Raw genomic sequence first — 20,367 nt, forward strand, 5'->3', positions numbered from 1 at the left:
TATCCATATGGTACAATATTGGATTTATAGGGGTCGTCTGAAATAAAGGCTCTACATTTCTTCAAGATATAGTGCCACTCTTGCTTATGGCATGCGTCTATTCACAACTGAGTTGCAATATCAAACGTTTGTCCCCATCATGATTAATAAGACCATGGTACCTGTAGTGGTGCACCAGATCTAATGTGCCAGTGCTACATTGTCTCTTCCTATTATAGCATAAAGGAACGCACGGTTGGCACCACCTGGTGCCCCATAGTAGTAGAATGGCTGCATTTATAGCTGGGATGCCAGAGTCTATTGCAATTCTACCAAACTGAACATTAAACTTTGGGTGGAATTATTGTAAAATGCAACATGTTATTAAGGATATGTTTAGTGTAGCATCATATCATTACAGAAAGCCTTTTTATGTCCCGGGAGTCATCCTACACTATGGAAGCCCTAATATATTTCAGCAGATGCAGCGTCATTCCCAGTATTCATCATCAGCAAGTAAAGGCAGATACAGTTTTATAGTCCGATTAGAGAAGCAACTTAACCTAGCAATAAAGTAAACTGCTCTTTGTAAAAGAATATCCAAATTCTCTAATCCAAAGAGAGCACGTTAAACCCGAACGTAGACAAACACTGAGAACATGGGAACTACCGCTGACCTCCTGTACCAGCCTTCACTGTCCAAATAAAACCTCCTGTGTGGAATAATGAGAATCTGTACCAAACACCTTCAGAGTCACACCCAGGGCTCATCTATCTGTCCATTGTATTAACAGAGTCAAATCTCATCCAAAGGCATAACCTGAAGCTCCTAGGCCTGAATGCAGAAACAGACCCAACTATTAAAGGGGTTGTCCATTTGCTGAAAGGTCTTTGCTGTGTAATCTGACAGTAGCACAATGTAGGGAAAGAGACCCTGATTCCAGCAATGTATCACTTACTTTACTGGGTGCAGCAGTTGTGATAGTTTTCTCTGCTGTAGATCTAGCAGAGCTGGGAATGCTGAGCAGTGTATAACACCGCCCACATCACTGATTGGCTGCATACTGACAATATACAGTGTACACAGTATGCTGCCAGTTAGTGGTGGGGGTGTGGTTGGACCATGAGGCACGAGACACCTAGTCCTATAGTGATAATCTCCTGCTGATAAAACACTGCTTTTATTGATACAGCAGCACACAGCCTAGTAAATGACACCGCTGGAATCAGGATCTCTGCCCCTACATCATGCTGCTCTCAGATTATATAGCAAAACCTGCTGGCATATTCCCTTTAATATAGGCATATTATATACAGAACTTACTTGTATTGAGAGAAATGTGCCCAAATCTCACGGTATCAGCACCAGTACTGGATTCTGTCAGTCATAATTTTGGCCTGGATTCGACAAGAGAGCATCCTGTGTTGGTACATGACCAATGTTCTAGGTGAAGGGGACTGGCTGACTGACTCATTTAAATAGCCAAGAGCGTACGGTTTGTTTTTTTGTCCATGAATTATTTTTGATGGAGAGGAGTCTGACTTAGCTGGTTGAGCAATCAGACAGCCCCCTTCATATGGGGTGTTAAAACTCAAACGGGAAGAAGTCCTGTTGGGACCAGAGCTAATATCAGATCAGGGCACTTTTCTTTATACAATTAATTAGTTACAAGTATAAGTTGTACAAGTTTCTATTTTTTTTTTCAAGTGGACAACCAGACAGACAACCACTTTAATGACCATTTACAGTACTGGTCACCTCTTGTGGGCCACATAATTAAGTTCCCTCTTTTCTACACACTTCCATTTACGCGATAGGAGCTACATCATCAAATACCACAACCATATCTGCCAACAGGGTTGGACTACAAATGGGGTGGGTTTCATGCAAATTTTCCTAAAAAAAAATACATTTATTATTATTATTAATAATAATAATAATAATAATAATAATAATATTTCATAGGTGTTTGGGGGTTTCCAATGTGGATTAATGATGAGACTTAAAATGTCACCTGCAAGATGCCATAATAGTACATTATTAATGAGCGTCATGGCACACCCTGGTATACCAGCTCAGTGATATGTATACATCAGGACTAATACTGCAATATAGGGACATATTTTACCAGTTATTTAGTTACTGGTCACCCTGTATGACCATAAAACTGAAAATGCTAGAATTTAGACAAAAGTCCGGAACATTTTAACAGTCTGGATACGTTTACAACTGCAATGAAACCGAAAATTCCAGAAATGCGAAAAAGCATGCCTTAATCTCACACAATGAAAACTAAAGCATGGACTGATCCGAAATCCTGGGTCAATATATAGACCTGCTCTGCAGGGGGTGAGAATAATTAAGTTTAAAAACAATTAATAGGAACCATGACTGTAATAAACGCCAAACTGACAAAACTAGCGAGTCTGTTGAAGGTATATAATGTGTTTGATATTTTTTAGCGTTTATTTTTTTCCAAATTAAAAATATGATTAAGGCCATATTGACGGTAACCTCTTATATTGGGCTCTTATATTGATATGTGTTAGTAATGAATGGGAGAAAAAAATAGATTTTAGTGTATATATATATATATATATATATATATATATATATATATATATATATGTATATATATATATACACACTGCTCAGAAAAATAAAGGGAACACTTAAACAACAGAATATAACTCCAAGTACATCAAACTTCTGTGAAATCAAACTGTCCACTTAGGAAGCAACACTGATTGAATCAATTTCTTAATTTCACATGCTGTTGTGCAAGTGGAATAGACAATAGATGGAAATTATTGGCAATTATCAAGACACCCTCAATAGAGGAGTGGTTCTGCAGGTGGGGACCACAGACCACATCTCAGTACCAATGCTTTCTGGCTGATGTTTTGGTCACTTTTGAATGTTGGTTGTGCTTTCACACTTGAGGTAGCATGAGACGGACTCTACAACCCACAGAAGTTGCTCAGGTAGTGCAGCTCATCCAGGATGGCACATCAATGCGAGCTGTGGCAAGAAGGTTTGCTGTTTTTGTCAGCGTAGTGTCCAGAGGCTGGAGGCGCTACCAGGAGACAGGCTAGTACACCAGGAGACGTGGAGGGGGCTGTTGGAGGGCAACAACCTAGCAGTAGGACTGCTACCTCCGCCTTTGTGCAAGCAGGAACAGGAAGAGCACTGCCAGAGCCCTGCAAAATGACCTCCAGCAAGCCACAAATGTGCATGTGTGGCACCCTGCTGTTCACAGGTACCACAGGACCCAAAAGGGTGCATGGATGGACTTCTCCAAAGAGGCCCTCGTTACAAACAAACACCTCGACCCTTCCACCTCATACCACCAGAGGGAGCCCGTTAGGGATATATATATGGAGGGTGGAGCCAGGCAGATGAGTCTCAGTCTGAGAGAGAGTGTGCTGCCACTGAGAGCAGTGAAGACGCAGCACAGCTGCTGCTGTATTGAGGGCCCCAAGTGTGGCCGGAGGCAAAGAGGAGAGGAGAGAGGAGTTAAGGGGGCAGAGGAGCATCATAGGCTCACCCCAAGACACGAACCGGACACCGGGTCCGCGCCTACAGGGTCTTTTATACCCAGTAGGGATCACCGGCATACCTGGAGGACTACAAGTCCCTGGTCGACCAGAAGCTAAACCCTTGACAGGACTAGGAACCACGAAGGCCCCAGCGTCCAGGGATAGTGGTTGCCAGAAAAAGGTCCTACTACCAAGCGACAGGTGAAGGAACAGCACGACACAGAAGCTAGGCCCAGTTGCAGGCTGGCCAGGAGCTTAGAGAGAGGGAGATACGGACAAGGAGGCCTTATACCCGCTCACTGGGGAGAAGTCCTGAAGTGCACCCTTCCTACCGAGTACCCTGGACCGTACCTGACATCCGCACCAGTAAAGGTACTGAAGTGAATCCATTGTCTCTGTCAGTTACTCCTGCTGCGCCATCTCTCCTGTACCACAAGCCCCAGCATCACCACCATCTGCACCTACACTGCCCCGGGGGCCCGCTCCGCCTGTGGGGAGCAGAAACATCCCAGCTGCCAACCCATCACCCCCGGGGGTATGCAGCAGCGCCGGTAACCATTACCGGAAACCACAGGTGGCGTCACGAGACAAACTGTACACTAAAACCCCTTTTTAAAGAGAGACCCAGAGTACGGGCCCGGGAGCCGACTGCAGTGACCTCCTAAACAAGGTAAAAGGCCCGGGTACCAAGTACCCTATATTCCCCCTGGGTGACACACATGTGTCTGCACAAAGGGTTAGAAACCGACTCCATGAGGGTGGTATGAGGGCCCGACGTCCATAGATGGGGGTTGTGATCACAGCCCAACACCGTGCAGGACGTTTTGCATTTGCCACAAAACACCAGGATTGGCAAAGTCGCCACTGGCGCCCTGTGCTCTTCACAGATGAAAGCAGGGTCACACTGAGCACATGTGACAGACGTGACAGAGTCTGGAGACGCCGTGGAGAGCGATCTGCTGCCTGCAACATCCTTCAGCATGACCGGTTTGGCAGTGGGTCAGTAATAATGTGGGGTGGCATTTCTTTGGAGGGCCGCACAGCCCTCCATGTGCTCGCCAGAGGTAGCCTGACTGCCATTAGGTACAGAGATGAGATCCTCAGACCCCTTGTGAGACCATATGCTGGTGCAGTTGGCCCTGGGTTCCTCCTAATGCAGGACAATGCCAGACCTCATGTGGCTGGAGTGTGTCAGCAGTTCCTGCAAGATGAAGGCATTGAAGCTATGGACTGGCCCGCCCGTTCCTCAGACCTGAATCCGATTGAGCACATCTGGGACATCATGTCTTGCTCCATCCACCAACGTCATGTTGCACCACAGACTATCCAGGAGTTGGCGGATTCTTTAGTCCAGGTCTGAGAGGAGATCCCACAGGAGACCATCCGCAACCTCATCAGGAGCATGCCCAGGCGTTGTAGGGAGGTCATACAGGCACGTGGAGGCCACACACAATACTGAGCCTCATTTTGACTTGTTTTAAGGACATTACATCAAAGTTGGATCAGCCTGTAGTGTGTTTTTCCACTTTAATTTTGAGGGTTACTCCAAATCCAGGCCTCCATTAGTTAATAAATTTGATTTCCACTGATGATTTCTGTGTGATTTTGTTGTCAGCACATTCAACTTTGTACAGAACAAAGTATTCAATGTGAATATTTCATTCACTCAGATCTAGGATGTGTTATTTGAGTGTTCCTTTTTTTGTTTTTTTTTAGCAGTATATATATATATATATATATACAGTACAGACCAAAAGTTTGGACACACCTTCTCATTTAAAGATTTTTCTGCATTTTCATGACTATGAAAATTGTACATTCACACTGAAGGCATCAAAACTATGAATTAACACATGTGGAATTATATACTTAACAAAAAAGTGTGAAACAACTGAAAATATGTCTTATATTCTAGGTTCTTCAAAGTAGCCACCTTTTGCTTTGATGACTACTTTGTACACTCTTGGCATTCTCTTGATGAGCTTCAAGAGGTAGTCACCGGAAATGGTCTTCCAACAATCTTGAAGGAGTTGCCAGAGATGCTTAGCACTTGTTGGCCTTTTTGCCTTCACTCTGCGGTCCAGCTCACCCCAAACCATCTCGATTGGGTTCAGGTCTGGTGACTGTGGAGGCCAGGTCATCTGGCGTAGCACCCCATCACTCTCCTTCTTGGTCAATGGAATAGCATGCCGCTGCAAGATGCTGTGGTAGCCATGCAGGTTCAGTATGCCTTCAATTTTGAATAAATCCCCAACAGTGTCACCAGCAAAGCACACCCACACCATCACACCTCCTCCTCCATGCTTCACGGTGGGAACCAGGCATGTAGAGTCCATCCGTTCACCTTTTCTGCGTCGCACAAAGACACGGTGGTTGGAACCAAAGATCTCAAATTTAGACTCATCAGACCAAAGCACAGATTTCCACTTTCCATTCCTTGTGTTCTTTAGCCCAAACAAGTCTCTTCTGCTTGTTGCCTGTCCTTAGCAGTGGTTTCCTAGCAGCAATTTTAACATGAAGGCCTGCTGCACAAAGTCTCCTCTTAACAGTTGTTGAAGATATGTGTCTGCTGCTAGAACTCTGTGTGGCATTGACCTGGTCTCTAATCTGAGCTGCTGTTAACCTGCAATTTCTGAGGCTGGTGACTCAGATAAACTTATCCTCAGAGGCAGAGGTGACTCTTGGTCTTCCTTTCCTGGGGCGGTCCTTTTGTGAGCCAGTTTCTTTGTAGCGCTTGATGGTTTTTGCAACTGCACTTGGGGACAAAGTTTTCCCAATTTTTCAGACTGACTGACCTTCATTTCTTAAAGTAATGATGGCCACTCGTTTTTCTTTACTTAGCTGCTTTTTTCTTGCCATAATACAAATTCTAACAGTCTATTCAGTAGGACAATCAGCTGTGTATCCACCAGACTTCTGCACAACACAACTGATGGTCCCAACCCCATTTATAAGGCAAGAAATCCCACTTATTAAACCTGACAGGGCACACCTGTGAAGTGAAAACCATTTCTGGTGACTACCTCTTGAAGCTCATCAAGAGAATGCCAAGAGTGTGCAAAGCAGTCATCAAAGCAAAAGGTGGCTACTTTGAAGAACCTAGAATATAAGAAATATTTTCAGTTGTTTCACACTTTTTTGTTAAGTATATAATTCCACATGTGTTAATTCATAGTTTTGATGCCTTCAGTGTGAATGTACAATTTTCATAGTCATGAAAATACAGAAAAAACTTTAAATGAGAAGGTGTGTCCAAACTTTTGGTCTGTACTGTATATACACACACACAGGGATATTTGGCTTTCAGGTGAACTTTATGGAAAACATAAGTTCACGCTACAGTGATATTTTATCATGAAAGTAGGGCATTTAAGTAGAATGCAATGGTGATTTCCTCGTCTTAAACAATTTATTCACCAAAAGCCAACAACAGTGGTGGGTAAATGGCAATGTCTCAATAACTTATCATGGGACCTTGAGCATCAATTACAACTTGACGATAACATCTCATGCTATTCACAAATATTGTCTGCTGAGACATGGCATCCTGATCTTCTTGAAGGGTAGCCCTCAGTTCATGGAGGTTCCGGGGTACAGAGTTACGAGCCTCTACGCGCTGACTCCGCTGAACCCATAGGTTTTCTATGGGATTCAAGTCTGGAGAAAGTGCAGGCTGCTCCATTTGAGGTTCCTCAGTGTCCTGCAGCCGTTCCCTAATGATGCGACCTCGATGAGCTGGAGCATTGTCATCCATGAAGATGAAATTAGGCCTGTGTTGTTCATGCAGAGGCATAATGTCTGGATTAATCACATTAATCAAGTAGTAGAGGCTTGTCAGTGTACCATTCACAAAGTGTAAGGCAGTTCTGTATTGACTAGACACCTACCCACACTGTAACACCTCCACCACCAAAGGCTCGTCTGGTGACAACAATGGCTGATGCATAACACGCTCCTTGACGTCTCCAACATCGTTGGTCGCCATCATTTCTGCTCGCCGTGAATCGACTTTCATCAGTGAACAGCATGGAGGCCAACTGGTCCCGTGTCCAGAGTCGATGCTCCCTGGCCTATGCAAGACGATGACGCCGGTGCCTAGTGGTGTGGACAGGTACAGGTCGTCTAGCACACAGACCACACTGATGTAAACAGTTTCCAATGGTCTGACGTGACACTTGAGTGCCTCTCACCTCCCTCAAATGTGCCTGGAGTTGTGTGGCATTCATCATCCGGTTCCGAAGGGCATTGTTCACAATGAAGCGGTCATCAGTGTGGGATGTGGCCAGAGGACGTCCACTTCTCAGCCTTTCTGTGACTCTTCCACTCTCTGTATCTCTGTTGCACCCTGCTGATGACACTCTATGACACTCTAAGCCACTCTATGACACTCTAATCTCAGTAGCCGCTTCCGTCTGAGAACATCCAGCTTGAAGCCTCGTAATGTCGAGGTACTGGTGATCGATTGTTAGGTGTTGTCTTGGTCTCATGATGTCAAAATATGAACAGCATGATGCGGAGGACTGTTCAATACCAATTCTAATTGAACCCCGAAATTTATTGGCCTATTCATGGATCAAACACCTGTTGTGAATTTTGCCATTAAGCTCTTTATTAGCAAATTTTCTCTTCAGAGAGGAAGAGGACTAGAACTCTAGTGCCACCTATAGGAAGTAGCAATCCTAAAAGTCAATATTGACTCTCTAACTAGCCTTGTCACATGACTTAGGATATAAGTCAGAACCAGATTTTCAATTTGCATACACTGTTTCGGGGTACTGCCCCTCCTCAGTGCAAAGTGGATCCTGATCAGACGCCTCTCACCCAGCCAAACCAGTTCTCACACTTTGCACTGACGAGGGGCAGTACCCCGAAACACAGTGTCTGCGAATTAAGATTCTGTTTCTGGCTTTTATCCTAAGTCATGTTACAAGGCTCTTAGTCAATATTGACTTTTAGGATTGCTACTTACTATAAGAGACACCAGAGTTCTAGTCCTCTTCCTCTCTGAAGAGACAATTTGCATATTTCCTAGTCCTCTTCCTCTCTGAGGAGACAATTTGCATATTTCCAAGAGGAGCATTGCAGCTTAAAAGTCTCCCCACCTTGATATGCTTAACATGTCCCTCTCCACAAGGAGAAATATTACCCCTTGGCTCTTTATTAGTGAGCAGCAAGTTGTGCAAAAAGTACTGAAACATCGAACAATTGGACATGTGCATTCAAAAGTTTAGACACAGTCACATTAAGCTCACCTGAAAAGGTTAGAGTGCATTTTAGGATCATCCTGAAATTTCACCCGAAATCCAAATGTCCCTATCTTTTTGTGAGTAGTATATAATTTATTCATTTATTTATTATGAAGTGACAGTGCTGGTTGTGACCCAGTCTACTCATCAAAGCTTAAAAATGAGCTCCAGCAGCGCCACAAGAAACCTATAGCTAAAACATTTTATGGATAGCTACCATAATAAACGCCTTAAAGGAAAATTACACCCTTACTGTTCGAGTAAGTGCACACAACATCTTTTTCAGGCAGATTCCTCCATTAGAGTCATCTTCCTCCAAAACAACAACAAAAAAACACCACGCTTTTTTTTGCAGCAATTTTGACCCATTCAAGTGAATAACGCAAGTAAAAACACTACAAAACACACGTTTTGTGCAGAAAAAAAATAACACCACATGTGAACATACTCTAATATTGCTGAAGTGCTGGCAACTGTATGAAAAATATGGAGGGGATCCAACAGTCATCCAAAAAACAGTCAAAGTCCATATTATAAACTTTGTGACTTCTGTGCCTTATGTAACACACAGTATACACTATATCTATGTCTTGCCCCTCTCTTGCAGATTTTCATCTGACTAACATAACATTGCGGTTATACCAAGACTGAAGAAACTTTGTACTTTCCTCAAAGACGACTTCACATCTTGCTGCCAAGTCATTAGCTAAACATCGTAAAACTGCCCTAAATATTACGTTTACTATGGGAAAAAAAACAAAAGTTAAAACAGGGATTACTGTCCATCCTAATCATGGCTTCCTGGACAGCCACGTCTGTTGACATTCCCATGCAGGGAAAGTCTTCCCTGAGGATCCAAAGGGCATAGAAAATAAAAATCAGAATGGTGGTATGCAATATATACAGTAACCCAAAGCCCTGTGTAGTTAGGGGGCCACGACAGCTGCAAAATCTATGTGGAAAAAAACTGAGACTAATCTGAATTGTAACCAAGCTATATAATGTCTAACTAATAGTCATACATTACCCTAATAATACCGCTCAGATACCAGTGCTTTAGTACAGTGGTTTGGTGGAGGCAGGTAGGTTTTTAGATATTTTTTTTAGTTAGTGCTCTGCTGAGCCAAGGTTTACTTTGGCTTTTGTGAATGGATGTAAAGGCTTTACATTTATTTTGTACCCCAACTATAAAGAACAGGAGAAACTCTGCCTGAACCAAACTTTTCTGCCGCCGTCTGACTGCATTTGATCCCATTCTGCCTACCGCTACGCAGCTAATCCTCCACAGCATCTACTGGCATTTAAAGCTGCGGAATATAAATGATATGGAAAATTGGATTCCTGGACTAGTTCAAACCATGAAATAAAGAGAACAGGAAATCGTGCAAAGCGCCAGACATACAACAAAGGCCCCTCTTCCTCTGTGGTTTGTGGGACGTGATTGATGTGTTTTTTCTTTCAGTTGTTTTTTTTTAAGACCTCTTCACATTTAATATGGCCCCAGCATGAGACATAACATGAACTTCAAGAGTAGCCCCCGACTTGGTGAAACTACTCATTAAAACAATTCTTTAAAAGGGGTTGTCCAGGACTTCAATATTGATGACCTAATGTTAGGCACCCATCGATCAGAGCCTAAACACCACAGCTCTGTGCACCGAGTAGTGGCTGTTCTAGGGTACTGCAGCTTAGCTCCCATATGCTTCAATAGGAGCTGAGCTTCAGTAACCTAGAATGGCCATTACATGGTGCACAGAGCTGTGGTGTTCCAGCTACATAGACGGTGTACATTCAGTGGCCAGGACCTTCTTACAGCTGTGGTGTCGGACCCCCACCTATTCGATATTAAACAACTATCCTAAAGATGGGTCATCAATATCGTCGTTCTGTACGTCCATTCTAGTGTTATTAAAAAGGGATTATCTCAAATACTGTAGACTGCCCTCTACAAACCTGGAGGATGTTATCTGTTCATGCACCACCTAGGTGGTCCTTTTTTGAATAGCCGCCAATGTAATACTACAAATTTCATGGAGTGGTCAAGCATTACTCGAGTGCCCATCTACACTAGGGTTTCCACATAAATACTTGCCTACAAAAACCCATAATGGCAGTATCATCCCTTGGATACAACTCACAATTTTCAGGCAGTAGTTCTCAGGCATATTAAGAAAGTTCTTATTTTGTAAAGGCTCAGCTGGGTCAACCCAGTGTGACCCCCTCTACAGCGCTTCCTGGAGCACAAGTCCCCATCTACTTAATGGACTTTTTATAGTCTACTTAACATACAAGACAAACACAACAAATGCCAGCCTTGTTTTTATTGCAGGATCAGTCTGCTGTGCAAAGGGAATTTGCAGATTTTCTGACCACGTTGGGAAAAAAAAACCTCCATCATGAACGCCTCAAGGTCAGCGTAAAATCTTTTCCCCAAATAGCGGCGGTTTCCGGATCACAGAACATGCGGGGTCTATAAAATAGTGAGATACATAGAATAAACTATCTTTAGCTAGTGTTGATCCAGAGAAAGGAAAAAAGCTCCTAAACAGGGGTAGAGATAAGAGGACCCATGGCAAAGATTAAGACCTTTTAGCTAGGGCAGGTAGTAGTCATAAAGAGTCTCTCATTCAGGAGGCCCTAACATGTCCATGCATTACACAGAGCCTATTGATTTTATTAAGCACAATTTAATACTTGTTTTTTTGTACTGTTGAATTAAAGGGAACCTGTCAATTGCCATAAACATTGAATTTTTTCCTCTGGTATAAATGCCGCGGTTCTCCTGAATCCGGCGCCGTTTTTCTTTTGTTCTTGCTCCTCTACATTCCCAAAGTATATCCCTCTCTTTCCTGTATTTAAAATTTTGTCTTGTTTGTCATCAAGGTGACACCCACAGATGTGTTCAGGATCACACCCATTTGGCTAACAAGAGCAGATTTTATATACAGGGAAGATGGAAACCATATCTCAGGAATGGAGAGGCGCAGGAACAAAAGAAAAACAACGCCGGAGTCAGGAGAACAGCGGCATTTCTACACAAAAAAGACTGATCAACAGGGTCTTTAGCAGTAAATAGTTTATTGCCGGGGACGCTTTTAACATAATTTTTGAAAAATATGGGTCATCAAAAGTCAAATTGCTTCATGTATGGGCAGCCCGTTTACTGTCTGTAAATTTGCAAGTACGAGTGGACAAAAAGGATTACAGTACGCATCATAATTCACGGGGTTTGTTTCTAGTCTGTAACTAAGTAGACACAAATCTGCATGGGAGCTGTATACAGAAAAAATAAGGGTTTTTCTATAAAAATCAAAACTAATTATAAACTTGTTTCATTTCTAATTTTAGATGCATTGGAGAATGGAAACTATTGCAAAAGTTTACATACAGTTTTGATACATTTTTGATACATGCTGTTGCTGTTTAGGTCAAGGCTGAACTTTATATCCCCTATTACTAATGTACCCTAATGAATGTCCCATGTCTTGTGCAAAAGAAAGTGACTCATGCCGGCGCTTCGTACGACTTCTGTTTTATTTAAGTGTGAAGAGAGTCGGGTTGTTTATGCCAGAAATTTGCTTTCATTACAGAGGAAATAGTAATAGTGTGGTCAAAGTTGGCCGGGACAACGATGGTTGGGGCCGAGAAGGCCGACTAGTAGATGAGAGACATCTGCGATCCATCCTCCAATTAATACATCCTTATACGGCCGGGATAGAAGCAGGCAGGATATTTTATGGTACTCTCTATACAAAATGTCTATCCACTTAGTCAGTGTGGACAAGATGCCAAGCTTGAGATATTCTACCAGTGCTGCCAACAAGTGCCAAGCTACAGGAAGCATGCTTGTGGGACATTACCGCATGAGGCCAACACCACACCAAATAATGGTTTGCAGAGCCATATAAAGTGCGGCATCTGTACTGTCAAAAATATCTGCTCCCATTTATGAACCAACAGTCAGAATGATATTATACGCACAAAAGTATGTGCCCCCTCCACATTACACCTACAGGAGCTTTTCTGCCCTCCCATTCTTAATCATAGCCATTAATATGGAGTTTGCCCCTCTGCAGCTCGTCTGGGGAGGCCTTGTACACAATTCTAGACGGTGTCTGTGGAAAGTTAGATATAAATAAGATGGCAGCTCGTAAATTGGTGACAATGAAATACATCACAGTTCCTGCTGTCTCTCTTGCCGTAGTGGTTACCATCTGTCCCTAATTCTGTCCCTGTTGCTCTAAACACTGCCCTATAAAATAATAAATCCGTCACTACTGCACTAAGAAGTGTGACACCGATAGGGATATCTAGTTGATGACTAACCTAACTTTCCCTAATACAGATAAACACTGCATTATCCTCCTCCACCACCTATATAGCGGGCACAATGCAGTCAGGGGTTTCTCCTGGCATACACCAAACCCAGACTCCTCCATCAGAATCCAGAGAGAGAAGTTCGATCCATCACTGCACAGAACACGTCTCCTCCAGAGTCCAGTGGTGGCGGCTTTACACCACTCGATCCAACGCTCGGCATTGTGCTTGGTGATGTACAGCTGCAAGCAGCTGCTGGGCCATGAAGCTCCCAGCGGGGGCGCAGTGTTTGTGCTGATGTTATACTAGAGGAGGTCTGGACTCTGCAGTTATGGAGTCAGCAGAGCATTGGTGACTTTTCTGCCCTGTGTTCCTCAGCACTTGATGTACCCCCTCTGTAACGTTACGGGGTCTCCACTTCGTGGCTGAGTTGCTGCGGTTCCTTTCACTTCTCATTAATATCACTCACAGGTGATGGGGAAGATTTAGGAGGGAAGAAATTTCATGAACGGACTTGTTACCCTAGTGGCTCTTATTACAGGACTGAGCTGGAATTCAGCATGTCCCTATACTTGTTTATATAGTGAATATATGCTATAGCTATATTGCAATAGACATTTCTAGACATATTGCCCTCTGTTGGAAGAATTGGGATATACAAGTAAAGAAGCTCCTAAGAAGGTAAAAGAGTAAGATTTTTTTTTTCATGAAACTGCACCACGTGTGTGAACAGGCACTCTAGCCCCATTCAAGTGAATGGAGCCGAGAGACCAGAGCCGAGTAAAGGAGCTGAGAGACCAGAGCCAAGTAAAGGAGCTGAGAGACCAGAGCCGAGTAAAGGAGCTGAGAGACCAGAGCCGAGTAAAGGAGCTGAGAGACCAGACCCGAGTAAAGGAGCTGAAAGACCAGAGCCGAGTAAAGGAGCTGAGAGACCAGACCCGAGTAAAGGAGCTGAGAGACCAGAGCCGAGTAGAGGAGCTGAGAGACCAGACCTGAGTAAAGGAGCTGAGAGACCAGAGCCGAGTAAAGGAGCTGAGAGACCAGACCCGAGTAAAGGAGCTGAGAGACCAAAGCCGAGTAAAGGAGCTGAGAGACCAGAGCCGAGTAAAGGAGCTGAGAGACCAGAGCCGAGTAAAGGAGCTGAGACACCAGAGCCGAGTAAAGGAGCTTAGAGACCAGAGCCGAGTAAAGGAGCTGAGAGACCAGACCCGAGTAAAGGAGCTGAGAGACCAAAGCCGAGTAAAGGAGCTGAGAGACCAGAGCCGAGTAAAGGAGCTGAGAGACCAGAGCCGAGTAAAGGAGCTGAGAGACCAGAGCCGAGTAAAGGAGCCAAGAGACCAGAGCCGAGTAAAGGAGCTGAGAGACCAGACCCGAGTAAAGGAGCTGAGAGACCAGACCCGAGTAAAGGAGCTGAAAGACCAGAGCCGAGTAAAGGAGCTGAGAGACCAGACCCGAGTAAAGGAGCTGAGAGACCAGAGCCGAGTAGAGGAGCTGAGAGACCAGACCTGAGTAAAGGAGCTGAGAGACCAGAGCCGAGTAAAGGAGCTGAGAGACCAGACCCGAGTAAAGGAGCTGAGAGACCAAAGCCGAGTAAAGGAGCTGAGAGACCAGAGCCGAGTAAAGGAGCTGAGAGACCAGACCCGAGTAAAGGAGCTGAGAGACCAAAGCCGAGTAAAGGAGCTGAGAGACCAGAGCCGAGTAAAGGAGCTGAGAGACCAGAGCCGAGTAAAGGAGCTGAGAGACCAGAGCCGAGTAAAGGAGCTGAGAGACCAGACCCGAGTAAAGGAGCTGAGAGACCAAAGCCGAGTAAAGGAGCTGAGAGACCAGAGCCGAGTAAAGGAGCTGAGAGACCAGAGCCGAGTAAAGGAGCTGAGAGACCAGAGCCGAGTAAAGGAGCCAAGAGACCAGAGCCGAGTAAAGGAGCTGAGAGACCAGACCCGAGTAAAGGAGCTGAGAGACCAGACCCGAGTAAAGGAGCTGAAAGACCAGAGCCGAGTAAAGGAGCTGAGAGACCAGACCCGAGTAAAGGAGCTGAGAGACCAGAGCCGAGTAGAGGAGCTGAGAGACCAGACCTGAGTAAAGGAGCTGAGAGACCAGAGCCGAGTAAAGGAGCTGAGAGACCAGACCCGAGTAAAGGAGCTGAGAGACCAAAGCCGAGTAAAGGAGCTGAGAGACCAGAGCCGAGTAAAGGAGCTGAGAGACCAGAGCCGAGTAAAGGAGCTGAGAGACCAGAGCCGAGTAAAGGAGCTGAGAGACCAGAGCCGAGTAAAGGAGCTGAGAGACCAGAGCCGAGTAAAGGAGCTGAGAGACCAGAGCCGAGTAAAGGAGCTGAGAGACCAGAGCCGAGTAAAGGAGCTTAGAGACCAGATCTGAGTAAAGGAGCTGAGAGACCAGAGCCGAATAAAGGAGCTGAGAGACCAGAGCCGAGTAAAGGAGCTGAGAGACCAGGGCCGAGTAAAGGAGCTGAGAGACCAGGGCCGAGTAAAGGAGCTGAGAGACCAGAGCCGAGTAAAGGAGCCAAGAGACCAGAGCCGAGTAAAGGAGCTGAGAGACCAGACCCGAGTAAAGGAGCTGAGAGACCAGACCCGAGTAAAGGAGCTGAAAGACCAGAGCCGAGTAAAGGAGCTGAGAGACCAGACCCGAGTAAAGGAGCTGAGAGACCAGAGCCGAGTAGAGGAGCTGAGAGACCAGACCTGAGTAAAGGAGCTGAGAGACCAGAGCCGAGTAAAGGAGCTGAGAGACCAGACCCGAGTAAAGGAGCTGAGAGACCAAAGCCGAGTAAAGGAGCTGAGAGACCAGAGCCGAGTAAAGGAGCTGAGAGACCAGAGCCGAGTAAAGGAGCTTAGAGACCAGATCTGAGTAAAGGAGCTGAGAGACCAGAGCCGAGTAAAGGAGCCGAGAGACCAGAGCCGAGTAAAGGAGCTTAGAGACCAGATCTGAGTAAAGGAGCTGAGAGACCAGAGCCGAGTAAAGGAACTGAGAGACCAGAGCCGAGTAAAGGAGCTGAGAGACCAGGGCCGAGTAAAGGAGCTGAGAGACCAGGGCTGGAAGAGCTGAGCCGAGCGAGTAGAACCAGGGCAGTGAGAGTGATGACTAGGCAGTTCATGTGAGCTGGCGCTTCCAGTGTAGACGTACTGCACAGACCCGGGCCGTGCTTCAGGGAACAAAGGCGGCAAGTGTGTCCTGATATTGTGCCAAGGGCACTCCTTTTATTGTGTTAATCGAATAAATAGTTGTTGGTTTAAGAACCACTGTCTCCTCATTGTCTGCGCTATTGTATCCGCGTACCTGTTAACACTACTGCAACCCTGTTTAGTTTTACCATGCCACTGACTCCATTTTTCTGTAGTAATATAGAGATAGGCAGCCACTATAACCATCTGGAGCCACTTCTCTTTCAGAGAAATAAAAGACTGTAAAAATAAAAATGTAACAGTCATGCCCCCAATGGTAGATATCAGGGGACAGTCAGATCAGGCTGTCATTCACATGGCTAGTTATACCTTATGGCATCGGTATGTCTAAAGGCCCCTGTTTTTGCCCTGATGAGATGGTTATGCCACCATACAGCTGTGGCACTGGTCAGTGACATTAGTCAGTGCTAGCATCAGCGCGGTACATAACCAAACAAGTGACATGTGAGAATGGATTAAAGCTTGTGAAAAAATAACATTTCACTTTGGATTGCTTCATGCTGTGACTGTTGGCTTTGCGTAATAACATTTCACGCCGGCCAAAAAATAATTCTTCCCAGACATGGTGGATATCAGGTTTCTGCACATAATGAAGTACTCAGATCCTTTATTTCTGGAGGAGGCCACACTGTGATTGGGAGAGGTCAACGGGATGAAAAGAAATGGAGCATTGAAATCATAGTTTAAGCGACATCTAAAAAAAACCCAAAAAACTAGGATAAAAAGCCAGGCACGTGATAACTAAAATAACTGCACCCTACTAGCTGCTAACCATGAGAGGTTACTAGCTTTACACAGACCCATGACAGCCATGCGGCCCAGGTCTCAGTCCCCACTGCCATATCGACATTGTATTCATGGACCCAGAAAGTGAAGATCAAAAGAGATAAAATTGGTGGTACCTGTTTGACGGCAGATCAGATCATTGACAAAGGCCTAAAAATCTTGGTTGTGCCGCTGATAATATTCAAACTATATACTGTAGGTAAGGAACGATCATTTCCACGATTGCATCAGCCCGTGTTAAAGGGACTCAGACCAACTTGTTATATCATCGATCAGCTCAGGTCATTGGCAGAAATCATTTCCGTTAAAGTAGACTGGCTTAACTTGAAGCTTGTGGACCCCAATGCAAGATATTCAACAGGGCCCCCAACTATTACAAGTCTGAGTGGGTGAAGGAACTTGGAGTCTAGGAGGACCCAAAAGGAGAAGACCAACTCTGTTAAAACAGTTATCAGAGAAGTAATCCAAAATGGCAGTCGTCAGATTTTTATAAAGACTGATGCAACGTGAATATAACAGTTCAGTCCCCATACAGATTGCTGCATGTTGTTGGCAGCACATGTCACCCACTATAGTTGTACCTCCACTGATCAGCTGTTTGCAGCTTCTGCTTTGGCTGGATACATGCAGTGTACAGAGCTGGAAGGCCACAGCTCCGAGCACGGTCTAGTGGCCGTTTTCAGGTACTGCAGCTCAACGCCTATTGAAGTCAATATGATCTGAGCTGCAGTACCTGAAATCGGCCAGGGTAAGGTGCTACTCTCAGGTCATCAGTATCAGATCAGTGCGGGTGCAGAGTGACGGACCTCCACTGATATGTATTGATGTCCTGTCCTTAGGATTGGTCATCAATATTAGAAAGTCCTAGACAACCCCTTAAACCATCATGCCTTTGGAGTACATAGTCAGTGAGTGGTCATTAGAATGACCTTTATATACTCATTTGCTCCATAGAAGTATCCCCATCTGTCTCTTTTTTGGTCAGTCTGCCGTTTTATCCTTCCCCATGCTTTAGACTGCAGCTCTGCTTGACAGCAGTGTATAATCACCAAGGCCACAAAATTTTGGCGACATCCTGCACAATATTGGTATTGTGACCAGGTATTGGCAAGTATAGACGCTCTCCTTCTGTGATGTGATTAACATGATCATGAACTTCATCGTAGCCAGTCTTCATGAATTGCCCCCATAAAGTGCACCGACTCGATTCATTAAGTGGTGTTACTTAATCACGTGTGTCTTGTACCCAGAATGTGTCACCCCCAAAAAATGTACACCTTGAGGGGCTGGTGTACATTTGTGGAGTTTTATGGCGTAACTGATGATGAATTTGACGGGCAGGACCACCCATATCAGCATAGTTGACGGGGAATGCCAAAAGGTCACAATATTTTTGCACAATTTTTGCCGAGTTACGCAAAAATATTGCAACTCGTGGTGTAGACGCCTTGGACTTAACAAAAGGAGTTTGGAGCTGTGCTCAAAGAAACCAGCGATGTTTCTTAACCCTCCACCAAAACGCTTATTAAAATAGAATTTTCCAGCTTTAAGACTAATTCAGATGTCCGTTTTTCACAGATAAAACATGTCCATTTTTTTTTAATTTCCCAGACCGAGCTGTCCACATAATAATAACTTTGTTTCTGATCCGCCACCCAAATCAGTCTATGGGTCCGTGAAAATGACAAACCGCAAACAAATTCCATGCGTGTGTGATCCGTGTGCCATCTATTAACATTGCAATGGGCGGGAGAAGCTTTGTAATTTTTGTTTTCTTTTTTACATATAAGTGAAAAAAAAAATCACTGATGGTAAAAACTGACACCAACCAAACACTGATAAATGGATATGTTTTTTTCATGTACAAGAAAAATCAGACGTCTAAATGGAGGAATTATAGTGTTATTTTAGCCGTGAACTATATACCATGTTTAATGTATATAGAGACGGCAGAGATAATAACTAAATCATAAGATGATAATATTTTGTGATAGAGAAACTAAAAAAGAATTAGAAAAAGCATGGGGCTTCATTTTAGTATCAGACGAGCAGGCCTTGTTGCCTGAGGCAACCAATCACAGAGCAGCTTTTATTTTTCCAGAGCAGCTTAAGAGATGAAAATTAAGCTGTGATTGGTTGTTAGGGGTAACAAGGTCTAGTTTCTGTTGGTAACGAGGCATAAAGCTTCAATACATCCCTCAGAAGATGCCAGTGTTAGTCCAGTATTACTAGGAGGACAGTGGGCATACTGCTGCCCCCTGGCATGTAGGTCTCTGACTATGCACACACCTGGTGGTAATCATGTGTCTTTCAGGGCTGGCGCCAGGTTTATTTGGGCCGTTTGGCGACACAGTCCCAGTGGGCCCTTTCTTTGATTTTGCCTTCTCACCTTCCAACAGCTAGAAATTATTTTTCAGAGCTTGTTTTTTTTTACAGGATGAGATGGTAATTTTGACACTCTCTTTTTGTTTTCAATGCTTTGCAATGTGCCCCAGCACTTTCCCTGATATACCGGGGGGCACTGGCGCTGATCCTGGCATTTCTATTCACCAACAGCAGAAATATTAAAAATCATAAAGAAGCAATGAGAAATTGCCCCATTATTGTATACAACACATACCTTCTATAACGCTCGACATCAGGGTCTTCACGATAAAACTCCAGACCGCCATGTCTCATGGCATCTTCAGGGTTGGCAAAAGCCTGTTTTTAAAGGGCATCAAAATATAACAGTGTTAGTTATAGCAGGTCCCAAGTGGCCTCAGATTAGAAAAAATAAGGCTTGTTCCCCCTCTCACTTGTCAGAAACAGTGCCTCTCTTGGTCTCAGGCTATATCTGGTATAGCAGCTCTGTATTATTCAAATGTATGCAATGCCAAACACAACCCATTATAGGAGAAGTTTATATTAAAATCTCACTTTCAGAACGGGGGTCCGGTGACCCGCTGGAATAGATCCATAATAGTACATACATGCTGATGCTCCACTGATCTAAAGGACTGGCGGAGAAAGTCTAGCACTGAGCCTTTCTACCTCCGATAGTTTTATCGACTTTCTAATGGGGTGATGGTTGAGCAAGTGTGCCTTCACAAATTATTGAGGGACTTAGGGTCTCAGAGTAAACCCCCCATTCTGGCAATTATCACCCATCTTGTGGATCCAATTTTTCATAGTTATTTATCCAATTCAACATCTACAAGCAGTTTGTATGTTCTCCCCGTGTTTGCGTGGTTTTCCTCCGGGTTCTCCGGTTTCCTCCCACACTCCAAAGACATCCTGATAGGGAATCTAGATTGTGAGCCCCA

At 44.5% G+C, this 20,367-nt stretch overlaps 1 protein-coding gene across 1 annotated transcript in view; it reads right to left on the reverse strand.

The window, feature by feature from the left end:
* The window catches only part of PTGES (prostaglandin E synthase), a 43,479-nt gene that overhangs the window by 16,277 nt on the left and 6,835 nt on the right, over positions 1 to 20,367 (reverse strand). The window contains exon 2 of the mRNA XM_073640106.1: positions 19,683 to 19,765. Coding sequence (XP_073496207.1) covers positions 19,683 to 19,765 — 83 coding nt within the window. The remainder of the gene's footprint in view (positions 1 to 19,682; positions 19,766 to 20,367) is intronic.

The sequence above is a fragment of the Phyllobates terribilis genome, unplaced genomic scaffold (genome assembly GCF_046119375.1).
Source record: "Phyllobates terribilis strain yellow unplaced genomic scaffold, ASM4611937v1 Scaffold_7__3_contigs__length_470593459, whole genome shotgun sequence".
In the NCBI taxonomy this organism is placed as follows: Eukaryota; Metazoa; Chordata; class Amphibia; order Anura; family Dendrobatidae; genus Phyllobates; species Phyllobates terribilis.